Source organism: Chelon labrosus (genome assembly GCF_963514085.1).
Source record: "Chelon labrosus genome assembly, chromosome: 24".
NCBI classification, from domain to species: Eukaryota; Metazoa; Chordata; class Actinopteri; order Mugiliformes; family Mugilidae; genus Chelon; species Chelon labrosus.
Genome location: NC_140357.1, coordinates 4,063,278 through 4,082,104, shown reverse-complemented (window position 1 = coordinate 4,082,104; position 18,827 = coordinate 4,063,278). Strand labels below are relative to the sequence as shown.

Here is an 18,827-nt window from a genome sequence, read left to right as displayed (position 1 = left end):
TGAAAATTCATTCAGATTTAGATTAATTCAGACTGACGATGCATCCACCGTAATTATTAAAAAGTATCGATATCGGTATCGGCGACACTGGCCCTGTATTTACTTGGTATCAAATCTGGCGGCATCACACACCTCTCCTGGGTAATGTAGTTTTGCAGTCCCGCTCATCAAATATTAGGCGCGTTCATTGGGCGCGTTCGACTTCATGACTTGACGTGATGCATGCTGGGTAGAACAAGTTCATTTTAACCAATCATATTCGAGATCTATGAGCATAACAACCCAGCATGCATCACGTCAAGTCAGATCTGCACAGATCTGCATGAAGTCGAACACGCCTAATATTCACCCGGGTCAGCTAACGAAAACAAACACTGACACAAACATGGAGTGGGAGAAATTTATTGAATTTTATTTTGAAATGGGCTTAAAATACAGCGAGATGAAAACTGTGCTCAGCAGTAGACACGGCCTTGAAATCAGTGAGAGACACCTCAAAAGAAATCTAGTTTTTTATTTAATTGGGTACAGTTTCGAGTTTAATAGTAAATGAACACCCCTGCAAGTGACAGCACATGTATTTATTCTGCTGCAGAGATGTGTTGGTGTATTTTTTGGTTTTGTTTAGGTCTAACAAACACTAGGTTATTAATAAAAAACAAGCTACGCTAAAATCTATGCTATGCAAAGCTCATTCATCACTAGGAGAAGCAAGATGAAAACCTAGCTGTTTAAGACACCACAATACGTGACACACTACACGCATTATTTTCTTTTTCGTATTTGTATTCAAGTGATAAACCTGGTAGTCACGATACAGTTTCGTTGTATTTCATTGTACCAGCCTCTACAGTATGCACAACGAGCCACGGCGTCCATAGTTACTATGGCTACAGTATGCACACATAGCTCTACATAAAGCAAAGTAAAATGAAACGCCTAACGACACAACGTTATGGTCGTAGGACTAACATTAGAGCCTTTTTATATACAGTCTATCATAGACTGTACTAATATTAGCCTATTACTATGCCCACTCGACTTATGTCCTCTTTTGGGACCTCTCTTGAATTCAAGAAGCACTCCAAGTCGACCTCATCTATCTATCTATCTATCTATCTATCTATCTATCTATCTATCTATCTATCTATCTGTCTATCTGTCTGTCAACAAGAACAAATGAACAGACACTGGGATAATTGCAAAGCCTTTTATTTTGTTTATTGATTTATGCATTTATTTATCTACTAATCAAAATAGGATATGTGAAATTACACCTGAAAAGCATCTGAAACATTGTTGGACTTTTACTGAAGAAGATAAAAACATATATGGACACAAATAAAATACACCGTGTGTATGTATGTCTTTGTGTAATGTGTGTGTGTTTGTTTAGTTAATACAAATTAGAACAAATTCTACAGAATATTTAAATAAACACAGCATCATACAGTGGTACATGGGAAATAAGGATGTGTACAATGTGTACATTAGCTGCTGAAAGAAAACAGAGTTGCATAAAAACACTCATAAACACTGTTATATGTTCATAACCAACAGAAATGTAAGAAATCCAAGGTTTCAACAAGGTTTGTCCACTAGGGGGCAGCAGTTCCCCATATAATCCAATGACAAACAACGAGAAAGACCGTGTAAAGATAGTGAAATATCCTTTCACGCTGTTGGGCAATGAAATGTTTTCTAACCTAAGATGGGAGTTATTTCATCTCTGGCCAAATGAAAAAAAAAAAAATTATAATTGTCAATCTAAACATCAACCTGAGTCATTTAATGTATTTCCCGGTTGGCTTGTAATACAGGATGTCTGCAATAATTATTTCACTGGAAGGGATACTGTGTGTTCATTTCCCCTTTCTTTATTCATCCACGCATTCCACTGCTTGATTAAGAAGCCAACAAATGCCATCTTTAAGTGTGTCTTGCCTCAGGCTGTGTCAGCTGACAGCAGGTCCACCTTCCTTATTTCAGTTTGTGCCGAACACCAAAATGTTTTCCTCTTGTTTACATTAGGCATGCAAAGAAAAATCTTCTAAACCTTTGTAAACTCTGACTGCGACTACTTTTATGGAGGGCAGAACTCAAGGTGAAGCCATGTTTGTAAGTTTTATGCCGCACCGTGGACGGCCATGTCCACCATTTTGGGTGGACATGGCCTTTCGACGACTGCTTGACGGTTAAAAGGGAAAATTAATGTTCCACGGAGTCCAAATGACCAATCATCTAGCATCAAGTTTAGTTTGTCCACTTCCGGTGTGTTAGTAACAGCCTTCAGAACTAATGATATTCCCCCTTGAACTCAGAGATAGTTAGCAAATGTTAGCATGCTTAGACACTAAACAAAGACAGAAAACATGGCAGATTTACATGCTAATGCTGCATTCCGTATACCTCGTAAGTGGGATGGGAGATTTTGAAATGACTCAACCTCTACGATTACTACAAATGTGTTAAAATTACGTAAAAAACAGAAGAGCTAAAATGACGCCAATGTGCATGTTAAGAAATAACATAAATTGCAAAAGCCTGGGTTGAGAAACCTAAGCCAAGTTACTGAGCAGGAAATCAAACTGTCAGTTTGGGATTTACCCAAATGACATCGAATGCAGCATGAATATCTGTTTATTAGCATTGTCATTGTGAACATGACACCGTGCTAGCGCTTAGCTGAAAGCGACGCACTTGGACTTAAGTACAAAAAACTCTGGCATGTGTTCAAAGAAAGGTTCCAGCGCCATCAGAGGACTGAGACGTTGACCTGCTGAACTTTGACCCTGACATCCTCTCCTGTCTGAGTTTCCTCTGAAAAAGCAGCATCATTTTTTTCCTAAACTTCGCTCCAATAAATGCATAGACGAAGGGGTTGATGCAGCTGTGGAACAGAGACAGGGTGCTGGTTGCAACCACAGCCTTGTCCACTGACCTCCTCATAGAGCAGTCGTGTGCTACCAGATCAGCCCTCAGCAGTGTGTCTACCATCATGGTAATATGGTACGGCGTCCAGCACAGCAGGAATGCAATCACCACAGCTATGATCACCCGCATGGCTCGGTGCTTCTGGAAACCCCGAGTGTGCAGCAATCTCATAATAGTGATGCCGTAGCAGGTTAGCATGACAACCAGAGGGACCAAATAGCCAAAAACATGGAGTAACCCACGAGTGGCAAGCCTCCATTTATCGGAGCTGCCGATGTCATAGCTTTCAGTACAAATCAACCTGCCATCGTCGAGTTTGGAGACGCTGTTGAAAAGTGCAGGCAGGGCAAGGGCCACACCGAAGGCCCACACCGCCGCACAGAGGACCCTGCTGCACATCCTCTGACGTCTCAGCAGCATCTCTTGGGCGTGCACAATCACGAGATAGCGATCGATGCTAATGCAGGCCAGGAAGATGATGCTGGTGTAGAAGTTTGCTTCCATGACCAGGTTGAGCAGCTTGCACAAGAAGTCTCCAAAAATCCATCCCCGGACGAGGGAAGTTGCGAAGAACGGGAGCGTGAGAGCCAGCAAACCGTCGGCAATAGTCAGGTGAAACAAGTATATGTCTGAGGGAGTCAAAGCCTGTCTGCTGGTGGTGATCACCCACCCCACCAGCAGATTTCCCGGTATTGCCAGTAAAAAGATGACACAGAGGACGGCACACAGGACCACAGCTGCGGTACGTTCGAGCGGTTTAAGCTGACATACAAGGGTGTTTGGATCGGCGTAGAAAATGGTGGAATCATTCGGGTAGAAGTCATCCGTAGGAAAGACGTAGGTGAACGACGACATGGCTGTGGAGGAATGAAGACATTCAGCAACAGAAATTGACAGATTCACACTCAAAAACAAAGGGAAGGCAACAGAAACAGCGTCTGTCATATCGTGCGCTTTAAAAAGAATAATTACAAACAACTGTATTCTCCCCCCCCCCACGACCCTTAACAAGAACAAGCGTTTTCGATTCGATACTCACCTTCTGTGCTGGATTCACTTTATCTTTTAAAGACGACCGCAGCAGGGAATTCAAAGGAGTCAAAGAGCGACTGCGTAGACACTGATACGATACAGGGGTTTTTTGCACAGAGGTAACCCAATGTCCTGTTTCCTGTTTATGAGGTTACTTCACAGGCCAAACAAGGAACTAATTCCTTGTGTCACCTGTGTCAAGTTTATTTTTTTCCCCTAGAATTAAGCACAAGAGATAAATAAATCATCAGACACTACCAGAAAGAAAATCCTTGGATTTAGAGTATTGAAATACTAAAATGCACGTTTGGTTGAACCTTTTAACTCCCTTTTAACTGTAGGAGGCCATTGGGCAATGAGTTTTGTGCCATATGGCGTTGCACAAACTGCAAGGCCAGGATGTCAACTGTGAGACTTTCCGGTAATGAGGCGTTAAAATGTCCTCTCTTTTGCAAAAGTCCACTTTGGTTCTCACGCCGCCCCCACAGAGGAGGTAATTAGCAGGTGTATTGCTATTTCGTTCATTTAAAGCTCTGGGGGAGGGGGAGAGGGAGGCGATAATCGGCGAGCACACAGAGAAAGATGTCTGTAATCACAGGGGACTGACAAAGCCCGTCTGGATGTTTAAGCAAAGCGGAGAGGGGCATAAGCATCTCCTCCACCTCCCGTGTGTCTCCATAAAACAAACAATATTCAGCATGTTGCATCAGTGCCGTCCTCCCTGCCGCACTTCTGTAAGTTAGCGGCGACGTGAAGGCGGCACACGCCTCAGTACGTGTATTGTCACACCGCCAGCCTCTGTAAGGAAGCACCTCAGTCCCACAACAAGAATGGCCTGTTTTAAGGTTTCTGGTTACTTCTGTAAACACAGTTAGGGTAAACAGACTTTACCTGAACCAGTGTTGTGCAACTGTTATCCTTAAAGTGATCACGAAAAAACAAAAAAAATGAAGCTGACGTATTTAATTTTAGGGTAGAAGTTATGATATTTAACAGGTTAATTTGACACCAAAAAGTCCAGCATTTGTCCCTTAATCAGCTGAAGAATGCAAATTCAATTCAAAACCTCATACAGGTGTTAATTGAACTGGAATAAACTCTGACATTTGATTGTCGAGCCAACAGCTCGACACCTATAGTTTCACTCACGCACAGTCCACGTTGCCCCTTGAAAACAATAGCACGGGACTTGGCACAAGCATTGACCTTGCTGGGAACCTGACCTCCAGCCCCCTTCTGTGGAAATGCTTGATTGACATCAACGTCGGCTCTTATTCATCCTGTTCCAGAGAAGAGAAAATATTTGCTCTTCCGCTGATAGATTGACATCTCCATTCCTTTAAGAGCTCAGGGGGCGTAAACATCGTGCGCACAACTCCACTATCTCATCGACGTGTCTTTTGTAAAGTAACACCAGAAACTGGAGACGATTCCAGCAAGACGTTGTAATTAGTTCAAACTATGCTTGGAATTTTCTTTATTTGTTTTACTGCTACATCTCTTTACTATTAAAGTGCCTGACGTTTGTGATGGAAATTACTTTTTATAGCTTCTTAGTGACACAGGGAACATTTCTTCATGAAAGGACATCTCTATCGTCTCCTGTCGTTCTTGGAGCTGATAAACAAAACACAAAGCCTCTGTTCAGAACGTCTTTCTCACAGCAACGTCTGCAAGGATTACTCATCCCATTTGAGCCTGACTTTTAAAGTCAACTTGATTTAAGGTTCAGTTTCAGTTGACACATTCGTTGTTTTTATGTGGAAATGTTGTCACACATCTTTGTCTTTATGCAAGCTTCTCTCGTTTAAATTTTTTTTTTTACAGTTAACACTGCACGCATTTAAGAAAGCAACATTTTCCTCTGGAGAAAATAACACAAGTTCCTAATTAAAAATAAATAAATAAATAAATTCCGTAGCCTCACGCGCACCTACAGATCATAAAACACAGGGTTCCCAATACAGTTCCTTGTCCGTACGATCACAAACAGCTTAACTTCCTTTTACCTCCTACACACTATCTATTTAAACGTCATGTCTTTTTTTTTTTTTTTTTGCGTAGCGGTGATTTCAGTAGTCGTTCTTCGTTCCAGTCGCCGCCGAATGTTGCCAACAAGCCAGTGCACAAGCACAGATGGCGACGCCAACGTAGGCCGCTCGGATGGGCTACGGCGGGAGCATACGCCGCGCTTTAAAGTACGCGAGCAGATTTCGAGACATACCCTGCTTTACTCAACCAATCAGAAATGTTCACCGCTGCGAGAAACACCCTTCAAAAAAAGCGCAGTCACCAGTCAGGATGTTTTTGGAACAGAATTTAGACCCCAATCCATGAACTCGCAGAGCGCCTCCGTAGGAAGTTCCTGTGGTGGATACTAAAGTCACAGCAGAGTCATTTTGTTCATTCTTTTCACCTCACTGCTGAATGTGTCCCTCTTTACATTTATTTAACGTATTATTCATTTCCTACCTATTTGATTTGTACAGGGGTTTATGCCCGTGACTCCAAAATTCTCTAAATACCTGTGAATGCTGCCATGCCAAACCTGAAATCTTATCATGAGATCAAATCAAAATGTAGTTGAAAAAAAAAAAAATAAGCAAATTTTTGTTCAAATATTTTCTTTCAACTGAGGAACTGGGGAAAACAAGCGTGACTCTCCTTCCATCAACCTTGGAAAGACCCATTCATCCCTCATTCTTACAGTTTAAAGCAGACATGCAAATAGAACAGTTTCGGTTTCTGGAATTGCGTTTGTCACGCTAAAAGCCTTTTTACAAGTTGAGTAGATTACGTATTTAACTCCTATCTAAAGCACACACGGTACCACAGGTGTTAAAAGGGACAAAGGCGCTTGAAAGGTTCACGACTGAACTGTCGTATCAGTCGTGACGGTATGTGGGAATTCAGTGCGTGCACCAAAGTAGAAATGTCTCATCAGCCGTTCCCATCGCAAACAACACAAATACCACTCATTTCTGTCTGTCACAGATTGACATCTGAAATCCTTAGCTGTGGTATTATTTTTGTTTTTAAGCGTTACGGCTGAGCAGCAGTTAAAACTCCTAACAGATTCATGAATAAGAAGCTGAGATCCAGAAACACCAGTTGTGCAGAAATATTCAGAACCTCTATTTAGATTGCTGCCTAATCCCTTTGTCACAGAGCTGAACGTTTGATGTGGCGCTACCGCCGACAAAAGAGGACAGCACAAGGAATACAAAAGCAAACCAAAGCCAAACCATTAATTATCTTAATGCACAAGATTAGATCGTCCTCAGAGTGATTTCTCTGGCACTTCGCATCAAGAATCTGAATCTGGCATGCTCAAAATGTCCTACACAAGAAGTACAACCCAATCAGGTCGGTTTTCATTAGCTTGCCAAGTTAACGAGAGATGATTTAAAATACCAGGGAGAAGCGTCACCATCATTTGATTTCACACGCAACTCTAATCCACAGGTGTCAAACATATGGCCTGGGGACCAAAAGTGGCCCGCCAGAGGGTCTAATCTGGCCAGCAGCATGAATTTGCAAAGTGCGAAAATTACATAGAAGGCGCAATTTTTCAATGAAAATATCTGCCCAGGACTAAACAGAAGACAGCAATGTGCTCAAGTTGCACTTATTTTTCTTAAGAAATACATTTTTTTTGAAGAATAGTTCATTAAATGTAAACATTCTCCTAATTTACCTGATTTACGAAGTTATTCTTTGCACTAAAACAATTGAAAAAAATCTGGAGTTGTCGCTACATATAGGTTATTATGCCAAAATAAGGTTGACACCCGTGCTCTAATATGTTAGTATTAGTTACAGCATACACAATCTGCTAGTCTTGCCAGATTTTGCTTTTTAATTATTGTTCTATTACGCAGTAATTGAAGCCCTAAAATCTTTGCCAAAAACAGACAAACTAAAAAAAAAGAGCATCTCCTAAAAGACAAAGGTTATGAGACAAAGTTACAAATATTAAAGAATAATTAATCATAAAAATATTTTAAAAAAATAAAAACAATATAAAACGACATTATCATTGTGTCATTATAATTAAAGTGAGTACAAATCAACTTCTTCTTTAACTAAAGTATTGGAAAAATCAAGTCAAACCACACTGTAATGTGCTGAAAGAATGTATAACCGCCAGTTATTTTGACATATAGTTCCTTGTAATTAGATGGACACACCTGAGTTCCGTAGTAGTGCTGATTACACTCATCCTGTTAAAAGACTTCAGGGCATCCTATAGTACAGCATCGTGGAATACTACTGGATTTTATGACATGAATATGAACATTAAATAATAGTTTACCGTTGCAGTAGCGAAAAATAAAAATAAAATCTTAAATTTAAACCACAAAATAAAAATCATTCCTCTCCGTGGGTCGTCCTTGAGCTGAATTCAGATTTGTTGGCCTGTTGTAGTCACCAAACGCCCTCCCTGAAGTCTCAAAGGTGAGGCTGATGCGGCTCCCTTCCCTGCGAGCCCCTTCCGAGCGATACCTCGACACTGGGGGGGGAGAAAAACTTGCGAGATGTTTTAATCAAGCAAACCAATGGAGTTGACCAAACCGGTCGGGCTGGGGGAGAGGGCTACATAAGCAGAAGGATAGGACAGATAAGCGAAAATAGTAACTGCTAAAACGATACAAGGAAATTCATGTGCCGTTTCGTTTTGCAAGCTGTTTTGTTGCTGTGGGTGCATTTTTAACGCAGCTTGCCCCTCTGCATGTCCATCCTGCTTGACATCTATACAGTCTATAACAGACTACACGGTTTTAAAGGGTCTACTGTGCAGAGAATATGGTTAATATAAGATTTAGTCCAATAACAAAAAATCTATAGATCTGCTCAAAATTAAGCGAGTTCTTCTTTTTTTGTTTGGGAGAATAACAAAATACATGATCTAATTTTTTGAGGAGATAAAAGCAAGGACTGCAAGTGGCAACGAGTTAGAAAAATAATCTCTGGAGGATCTGTGGTTTCAAACTAATTTTCTATGGCATTTGTAAGTGTCGTCATTGAAGTTTAAAGAATTCTTTGGAGTGATCTCATCCTTTAACAATGTGTCTCCATCTTGCACAAAACGTTGTTGTTGTTGTTTTGTCTGTACAAATGTAGGCCTCCTCAGGCTAAGAGATAATATCATTGTTATTTGTCTACCTGAAAATACTGTAGTTTTTCTACTGTCATTAATTAATGTTTTTAAAGCTTTATATAGCTTTATATAATTTGTAGCCGCAAAATAAAAGTAATGTTTGAGGGTCTAATCCAGCCCGCAGCATGAATTTGCAAAATGCGAAAATTACATAGAAGGCGCAATTTATCAATGAAAATATCTGCCCAGGACTAAACAGAAGACAGCAATGCGCTCAAGTTGCACTTATTTTTCTTAAGAAATAAATTTTTTTTTTTAGAGAATATTTCATTAAATGTAAACATCCTCCTAATTTACTTATTATTCTTCGCACTAAAACAAATGGAAAAAATCTGGAGTTGTCGCTACTTAAAGGTTATTATGCCAAAACAAGGTTGACACCCGTGCTCTAATATGTTACTATTAGTTACAGTGTACACAATCTGCTACTAGGACCATGAAGTCTTGCCAGATTTAGCTTTTTAATTATTGTTCTTATACGCGGTAATCGAAGGCCTAAAATATTTGCCAAAAACAGACAAACTAAAAAAAAAAAAAAAGAGCTTCTCCTAAAAGAGAAAGGTTATGAAACAAAGTTACAAATATTAAAGAATAATTAACCATAAAAATATTTAAAAAATAAAAACAATATAAAACGACATTATTATTGTGTCATCATAATTAAAGTGAGTACAAATCAACTTCTTCTTTAACTAAAGTATTGGAAAAATCAAGTCAAACCACACTGTAATGTGCTGAAAGAATGTATAACCGCCAATTATTTTGACATATAGTTCCTTGTAACTGGACGGACGCCTGAGTTTCGTAGTAGTGCTGACTACACTCATCCTGTTAAAAGACTTCAGGACATCCTATAGTACAGCATCATGGAATACTACTGGATTTTATGACATGAATATGAACATTAAATAATAGTTTACCGTTGCAGTAGCGAAAAATAAAAATAAAATCTTAAATTTAAACCACAAAATAAAAATCATTCCTCTCCGTGGGTCGTCCTTGAGCTGAATTCAGATTTGTTGGCCTGTTGTAGTCACCAAACGCCCTGCCTGAAGTCTCAAAGGTGAGGCTGATGCGGCTCCCTTCCCTGCGAGCCCCTTCCGAGCGATACCTCGACACTGGGGGGGAGAAAAACTTGCGAGATGTTTTAATCAAGCAAACCAATGGAGTTGACCAAACCGGTCGGGCTGGGGGAGAGGGCTACATGAGCAGAAGGATAGGACAGATAAGCGAAAATAGTAACTGCTAAAACGATACAAGGAAATTCACGTGCCGTTTCTTGTTTTGCAAGCTGTTTTGTTGCTGTGGGTGCATTTTTAACGCAACTTGCCCCTCTGCATGTCCTGCTTGACATCTATACAGTCTATAACAGACTAGACGGTTTTAAAGGGTCTACTGCGCAGAGAATATGGTTAATATAAGCTTTAGTCCAATAACAAAAAATCTATAGATCTGCTCAAGATTAAGCGAGTTCTTCTTTTTTTTGTTTGGGAGAATAACAAAATACATGATCTATTTTTTTGAGGAGATAAAAGCAAGGACTGCAAGTGGCAACGAGTTAGAAAAATAATCTCAGGAGGATCTGTGGTTTCAAACTAATTTTCTATGGCAAGTGTCGTCATTGAGATTTAAAGAATTCTTTGGAGTGATCTCATCCTTTAGCAATGTGTCTCCATCTTGTACAAAATGTTGTTGTTTTGTCTGTACAAATGCAAAACTCATCAAGCTAAGAGATTATATCACTGTTATTTGTCTACCTGAAAATACTGTAGTTTTTCTACTGTCATTAATCAATGTTTTTAAAGCTTTACATAGCTTTATATAATTTGTAGCCGCAAAATAAAAGTTGTGTTTGATGTAAAACTCTCCGCAATTAAATAGATAACCTCTGACCTCCATCACTTTCCCGTTTCTTGTCATTACGAATTTATTACAGGCAACGTTTCAGCCGCCCTAATCTTTTGGGGTCCTGAGTGTAAAATACGCGGAAGCTGCAGGCGGAAGCAGCCTCGACGGAAGCGGTCTGGTCTGTCAAGGGAGGAAAAATTTGCAGATTTTGACACAAAGACGTTAATCCCACCAAATAGCACCGGTCATCCCCCTTTTCCTCGACATCGGCAGCCGCCGCGATGATCCTGTTAGAAATCAATAACCGCATTATAGAAGAGACGTTGGCGTTGAAGTTCGACGGCGCATCCAACGGGTGAGAAATCATTGTTACACCTGGCTAGCATTGCTAACGTCAGCTAGCTTCCCCTTTGCCGTTTTCCTTGAATATGATAGCCGCATGTAACGATGCACTGGGGGGTTTCGGGTGCAGCTGATAAACGTTCGCGGCATTGCACGATACATTTATTTACTTTATGAAAAAAAAAAAAAGGGGGGCACAAAAACACACAATGAATTAGCTTGTTGGTCAGCCGTGACTGGTTCGCCTAAAGCTGGGGTGTGTCTTCTGAGTCGGTGTTGTGCCAAAAATTGCAACCCCATTGAAATTTATCTCCCCTGGCGGTTCTCCTGCACCAAGTGGAAGTAAATAAAAAGGCATTTTAGGTGGTTTTGCAACCTGTGGCCTGGCTAATGTTCAGTAAAACATTTTAAAAACGTTTGCGGGGGCTGCATAGCTTTAAAGCAGCTAGCTAACCGCAATACAGTTGGCCGGGTTGTGTAGTTTTTACAAATAACGGATGTCACTGTGTTTGATAAAGTCAACTAGTAAATTAATGACACTGCTAAAGAAATTACCAAGCGCTAATTAGCATATTAAACCTGCGTCCAATACAAACGGGAACCGACACAACAAGAAAATAAAAAACTGCTCATATCCGGTTACTTTAATCAATAACTACGATTTAATAACCCACGTCTGATTACTATTATTATTATTTTGTATTAATGGGGCGTTACTATGCAGTAAAGAACATTTATTAGCCTTTTCACGGCTCAACTGGACCAGTTAGCGGCTAACATGCTAGCGAACCGTCGCCCCTTTTCTCCAGCTTCCGCATTCCTGTAGTCAAGCTGAGTCAAGTCCGGGCCCCGGGCAGGGCCAGCTGGAGCTCCTTGGAGCATTAGCAGCGCGCAGCTGGAACAAGTCCCTGCAACATCCAGCTTAGAAGTTGTATTTACTACTGTGCATACCACAAAAAAAACAAAAAAAAAAACGGGGTTTAAATGTTTGCTCCAGAAAAAAAGTGCAAATTATTAATCCTAATCTGTAAAGAAAAAGAAGGAACCCACTTTAACTATTTACATTCACATCAGAGGAGATGGAACTGCTTAGCGTTAGTTACATGGTGTATTTATGGATTTATGTTGATCAGCTGCATTTTGAATGAATTAATCTGTCAACTTTGCTGTGCAGTATAACATTGTTCTGTGCTGTGCTGACTGAATGTGAATTAGCGGGTCTTAACAAATAAGTGTTGCTTTTGTTTGCTCCCTGCAGAACCAAGCCAGAGGCAGTCGATGTGACGTTCGCGGGTGAGAATATTTAAGTTTATTGTTTCAGCGCGCCACGTTCAGACCTCACCGTGCACTTGCACACTTTAGTTGGTGTTTGGCGTTAAAATAGACAACTGACCCTGACTTGATGCTGATTTCCTGCAGCTGCTGTTGCTGTAATTAATTTCCTGTCATGCAATCCACCTGTTGCACATGATCAGCCCTGCCAGTAATCACTGCATGATGACACCAGATTGACTGAAATAATACCGTGTGTTGGATTTAGGGTTGCTAACGAAGCCGGTAAAATGTGTCAAGGTGCCAGAAGGACGAGGCTAATTTATCGCGTGCGTGCATTTATGCTGTGTTCCTCCGACTGCAGACTTCGATGGCGTCTTGTACCACATCTCCAACCCCAATGGGGACAAGACCAAAGTGATGGTCAGCATCTCCCTGAAGTTCTACAAGGAGCTGCAGGAGCATGGAGCTGACGAGGTAAAAACGCAGTAAGAAGAGAAAGCAGCTGAAACGCAGAGTCAGTTTGTCTCGTATAGAAACAGATTATTTATTTATTTTTGCTGAGGCCTTCTTTCATATCCTTGTGCTTGTTTGCACATTCTCTTTACACAGTGTTGGAAAAACCTCACAGTGCGAAATGTTTTAAAATGCGGTTGTGGTTTTCTAACACACTGTTCCCCTGGTGTAAAAATAAACCGGCCATGCGTGAAATCTTCGCAGAGGGCAAAACTTGTTTTCATTGTAACCGTGCAAGGCGGTTACGGTGTACCTTCGATATAACAGGTGAACCGTTTAACATGCAAACACGCGCGACTGCGGCAATAAACGCATTGTCACCGCTGAGCTCGGGCGAGAATGCTTTTAAATGTCCATTACTGTCTGACTTTGGGGGGGGTCAATTAAAAATAGTAGAATGAGGTCATTGTTGTGCTCCGAACACACACCTACAACACAAGAGCTCTGTTGCCATGTAAGGAAGAAAGCAGCTGCCGAGGCCTGTGGTAGAAACAGGAAGCGAGTTTGTGTGACTCACCCCGGGCGAGGAAGTGCTTACTGTGCGCTGCAGCCGCTGTGTATGAATGGCTTGGCTGCCGTCCAGCAGCTTCCCCTCCTCGGTCCCTAAAACTCAAGAGTGAGCAGCCTCCCATTCGGTTATTGTACGTTTGATTTAAATGAGGGAGAACGGACAAGCATCTGCGGTGCATTGCCATCATACCTGGGTCGGATTTGCATTTTCGTTCTAATTGTACCTCAGTTCATACCAAAACGACAGGTATCTGTTTGAGAGGAAACCCCCCTACAATTACATCAAGAGCACACACACACACCTCCTTCCTGCTCCTTGTGCAGCAAGTTCAGTTCGTTGAACTGGCTCTCAGCGGTTATTGTTGTTGACATTTCCACTGGCTGATTTTCATCTGTTGAACTACCTGCTCGATCACAGCTGTGACAATAACCGGAATGCGAAATACTTTGAATATGAAAGGACTGCTTTGAAGAAAGCGCCAAAAAAACGTGAGACTCTTCCTCCAGTCCAACGCCTGAGCATCTAGTCTATTTGAAAGCTCAACCTTGCAAAATACGCCAAAATTTAATCAAGTAATTATGCTGTATTTTAGCCCTGTTGTTTATCTGTGACCTAGGATTTTGTGAAGTTGTTGCTTTTGCATTTAGAGAAGTGAGATGCAAATAAAGGTCTTATTTTTAATTTCAGCTGCTCAAGCGGATCTATGGGAATTTCCTGGTTTCACCAGAGGCTGGTGAGTTCTCATCAAGTTTCATATCTCCTTTTATAGCGATTTATTGCCCCGTTTTAATAACCTGACGCTTTTGCTCACATTCGGTACGAGTGAAATAAAATTACCATCGACCTCTTCTCAGGCTACAACGTGTCCCTCCTCTACGACCTGGACGCGCTACCAGCCAATAAAGACGAGGTCGTCCACCAAGCGGGGATGCTCAAGAGGAACTGCTTCGCCTCTGTGTTTGAAAAGTACTTCAAGTTCCAGGAAGAAGGCAAAGAGGGCGAGAGCAGGGCTGTGGTCCACTACAGAGACGATGAGTCCATGTACGTCTTAAAAGATTTTAGTTTCAAGTGTCCTTTGAAGAAATAAGTGTGATTCCCTCACGTCTGGGGTGTCTTTTTGAGCTTGCCTGTCTCATCTGAAGGTGTAGCCGGTCTGTTGTAAGCTCACTGGTGTGTTTTGTTGTCGACTTAGGTATGTGGAAGCCAAGAAGGACAGAGTGACGGTTGTGTTCAGCACAGTGTTCAAAGACGACGACGACGTCATCATCGGCAAAGTGTTCATGCAGGTGTGTGAGGCCACCTGTACTACTAGTGCGACGCTTAGTGTCGTCAAAAGGTGATGGTGTAGTGCTCAATAAAAAGAATAGAAGAGGTTGAAAACCCAAAATAAAGCATTGAAGACGAAACAAAACCTGTTGCCATTGCTTCAAGACATTTAAATTAGGTTTCCATCTCCCATTAATCAGATTAACTGTTTTTCTTATTAATATATATTAACACTGAAAACCTTCTAGTTGTGATTCAGAAAGGGCGATATCATTAATCTCTTACAGCTATGATGTCTCCTACTTTTTGGAAATAGCTTAGCAAAATGGCAATAAATATATCATGTCTAATTTATTCATTTAATATATGTTTAGTAGCTAGCTTGTTTATCTGGTGTGGCTACAAGGCTAGCAATGATGCTAAAGCCCTGGGGTGTAAATAATAAAAAGTTTGGAACACGGTGAAACAGTTACTAAAGAAGTAGCTAATAAAATGTAGCGTAGCATACTCACTATTTGCTTAAAATTGTATATCTAGGAATGTCTTCATTGAGTTAGCCTAGCTAAGTCTATGTTAGCTGCTACAGTCTGTTGTCAACTAGCTCGCATAGTTAGCGAGCTAACATTTTAAGCTAACCGAACAAATAATACAAGTAATAAAATTTGAAAACTTAAACAAAAAATAGTTATTTTGTTGTTGTTGTTGTTTTTTGACCAGATATGTGTTTCTTTTTATTTTATTTTTTTACTTTCCTTATACGGAGATAGCAGAGGCTCCATAGCTAAGACTATGCTGTTACTCTGTGTATGGCTTGTTTTAGAGTAATTTAAAACAAAAAAGGTTCAAATAAGCTCTAAAATTGCCGTACACTTCCTTATCTTATGTTTAGGAGTTCAAAGAGGGTCGGAGAGCCAGCCACACAGCTCCCCAGGTGCTGTTTAGCCACAGGGAGCCTCCTCTGGAGCTGAAGGACACGGACGCCGCCGTCGGGGACAACATTGGATACATCACCTTCGGTCAGTGTGAACACCCAACACTGAAGCCTTTATGTACATGTAACCTCACGGCTCATTTACCAATTTAACTGACCCTGTTTTGGCTATTTTCAGTCCTGTTCCCACGTCACACAAATGCCAATGCCAGAGACAACACCATCAACCTCATCCACACCTTCAGGGACTACCTGCACTACCACATAAAGTGCTCCAAGGTGAGTACAGACCCCAGCGGGAATATTTTCTTTAATTTATATATATATTAAACCATAAATTGCTGATTGGCGGCATCTTAATATGGCATAAATTCCAGTAAGTGTTGGAGCTAGTAAGTGCTTGTTTTCATTTCTCGCTGCAGTTAAAATGTTTATGGTTCACCACAGCTGATGGAAAATTAACAAGGAAGCTTTCAAACTGAGAGCTGGTTTTAATCACAGGCCAGAAACCAGCCATAAAATCCCGTCTAATAGTACGTTCTGGTTTTCCTCCTCCACAATAGAAAGTCCCACCAGTAAGTGAGCTGATATGAAGAGGTGGTATGCCGTTAATGGTCATGCAGGTTTATAGGGCAGCGTGTGGGTGTTCATGTATGATTAAAAAAAAAAAAATGACAAGCAAAGCAAAATAATGTTTGGGTGACCTAAATCCAGAGGTATGTGGTAGATGTTTTTGCCACCTGGAAAAGCCATGTGGGTGGATGGATTTATGGAAGCCTGTGGGTGGGTTGAGCCTAAAAAACAGGATGATGCACACTGTCAAAAGAGACGCAGATTGATGCAAATCGTCTTCATGTTCGACTTGGCATTGAGAACCTCATGAGAGTCTAATCATACACGCAATCTGTCTTCCACAGGCCTACATTCACACACGCATGAGGGCCAAGACGTCGGATTTCCTCAAGGTGCTGAACCGCGCTCGACCCGACGCCGAGAAGAAGGAGATGAAGACCATGTCGTAAGTGGCTTTTTTTTTTTTTTTTTTTGGGTGCACATCTAATGCAAGAAATGGTGTCAAGAACAACAAGGCAAGACGGTTAATATCACACAAAACAATCCAGGGATTCTGCCACAAAGGGTTTTTCGATAAGATTTAAATCCGTCTGTTAACGTCATGTTTTGTTCTGTTGTGATCTTGAATGCGGCACTGTTATCTCCATTTGAGATGACTCATAAAAGGTTTTTACTGGCGAAAGAAAAACACCAAGATACAGTTTGCAGGCACTTTTCAGTGTTTTTCTTCTGTTTTTGCGTGCTCTGAATCTGTGTGTTTTTCAGGTGGGTTTGCCTGCACAGCTTTTGTCATGTTTGTAATGAGTCGGAAAGGAATTTTTACCGCTGTCCACTTCGCTAAAACCTCTTTTTTTATTTTTTTTTTTTGCCTCGTAACTCTGTAATAATTGGGAACATTTTTATTGTCTGAGCTCCAAGTGTCTTTGTTCTGCGTAATATGTAACTAATTACGACGAGAATCCACATAACCGCCGTTGTTCAACAAGGAAAAACCTTTTGGTTTGGCTACGAAGTAAATAACCTCAGAAATTCTCAAGTAACCTGAACTGAAATGAAAGCGACAATTACACATCCTTCAAACGAATTGAGGCGTTGCATAAAAACATGTCGGGCAGCTCTGTGTCATGCCAAAATGCACTGATGGGTGTCACAAATAAACGGAAGAATTCATTGGTGTGGCATGATCCAGTTTGTTGAGTTTTGTTTTTAAATGAATAATTTGCTTTATAGAGATCACTCGAGTTTAAATATGAATCAACGCCCAAAAAATTAGCTTAGCTTAGCATAAATGAGGAAACGGCCATTTTGTTTTTTGTGTTTTTCAATGGATTTATGTGGGCATAACCTCCACTTTGATATGTTAATTTGTGAGATTTAAGGATATAATGGTGGATTATGCTAGCTTTGGACAGTTCTCAGTTTAGCTCAGATAGCAGGCTTTATGCTAAGCTAAGCTAACTGCATGCTAGCTATGCCAAAAATTTCTGGTATCATGGCAGTAAATAAAATACATAAAATTTTTTTTGTTTTGTATTTTCAGTGGAAAGACTTTCTCCCGCTGAGGCTGACCTCCACCTGAATAATCCAAACCCCTGTGGACACGCCCCAAACGCGCCACAATGAGAATCAACTTCACATCGGACAGGACTCCAGGAAGCCTCTCAACGCCCCCCCGCCCTGCCTCCTGATAAAGTTTCCAGCCTTTTTTTTTTTTTTTTTTTTTTATTTAGTTTTTTTCTGGATGAATAATAATGTTGGCTCTACTTAGGGAAAGCCTCAACATAAATGGAAAAAAGGGCATTCCTTGCTTTGCATAGTTAAAGAGAATTATTAGTCCTATATAAATATATATATGAAAAAAATGAAATTTTTGATACGATATCTTTTACTCCATTTGGTACTTCTTGCTTGCCCCAACCTTCAGCCCTCACAATGCAATATCCATGTACTGGATGATTTCAAACCCCTATTCCTCTCTGTGCTTTTATGTCGTCTGTACCATCGTCATTTGAAAAATTCAAATAAATCACTTGTGAAAAGAGCATTTCTTTTTTTTCTTCCTTTACACATAAACTTGATGTTATTTAACAAAATTAACTTAAGTCTGGCATTCACATTATCAGCACTTATTGAGCAGTTTATTGGACACTTTAATCATTTAAAGTGTCACACTGCTTTGCTTTCTGTTAATGCAAGCTCACTATTACACAACCCCTGGAAAAAATTATGGAAGCACCAGTCTTGGAGGATGTTATGGAATCACTCAATTCTGAGGACAAAATTATGGAATCGTGAAAAACAAATAAACAAAAGAACATTTCAACACACCACTAGTACTTTGTTGCACCACCTCTGGCTTTTATAACAGCTTGCAGTCTCTGAGGCATGGATTTAATGAGTGACAAACAGTACTCTTCATCAATCTGGCTCCAACTTTCTCT

The 18,827-nt window shown here is 40.6% G+C and overlaps 2 protein-coding genes across 6 annotated transcripts; one reads left to right on the top strand and one right to left on the bottom strand.

Annotated features, from left to right (window-relative positions):
• Nucleotides 1-1,202: 1,202 nt before the first annotated feature.
• Nucleotides 1,203-10,956, bottom strand: LOC311509470 (C-X-C chemokine receptor type 2-like). 5 transcript variants are annotated; one of them, XM_084574696.1, is made up of 4 exons: nt 10,048-10,955; nt 5,116-8,562; nt 3,974-4,182; nt 1,203-3,791 (listed from the first exon to the last, which is right to left on the bottom strand). In XM_084574696.1, the coding sequence occupies exon 4, from the start codon at nt 3,787-3,789 to the stop codon at nt 2,734-2,736; it is 1,056 nt and encodes a 351-aa protein (XP_084430822.1). In that variant the 5' UTR covers nt 3,790-3,791; nt 3,974-4,182; nt 5,116-8,562; nt 10,048-10,955; the 3' UTR covers nt 1,203-2,733. The 5 variants fall into 5 exon arrangements, with proteins under 5 accessions (XP_084430822.1, XP_084430821.1, XP_084430820.1 ...); XM_084574695.1 differs by having other exon boundaries at nt 5,116-8,479; XM_084574694.1 differs by having other exon boundaries at nt 5,116-10,955.
• A 151-nt stretch (nt 10,957-11,107) lies between these two features.
• Nucleotides 11,108-18,428, top strand: arpc2 (actin related protein 2/3 complex, subunit 2). The gene is made up of 10 exons (XM_084574699.1): nt 11,108-11,330; nt 12,576-12,610; nt 12,954-13,066; nt 14,304-14,349; nt 14,471-14,657; nt 14,809-14,902; nt 15,772-15,898; nt 15,992-16,092; nt 16,731-16,831; nt 17,927-18,428. Exons 1-10 carry the CDS (start codon nt 11,257-11,259, stop codon nt 17,946-17,948), a joined length of 900 nt encoding a protein of 299 aa, XP_084430825.1. The 5' UTR covers nt 11,108-11,256; the 3' UTR covers nt 17,949-18,428.
• The last annotated feature ends 399 nt before the right edge of the window (nt 18,429-18,827 follow it).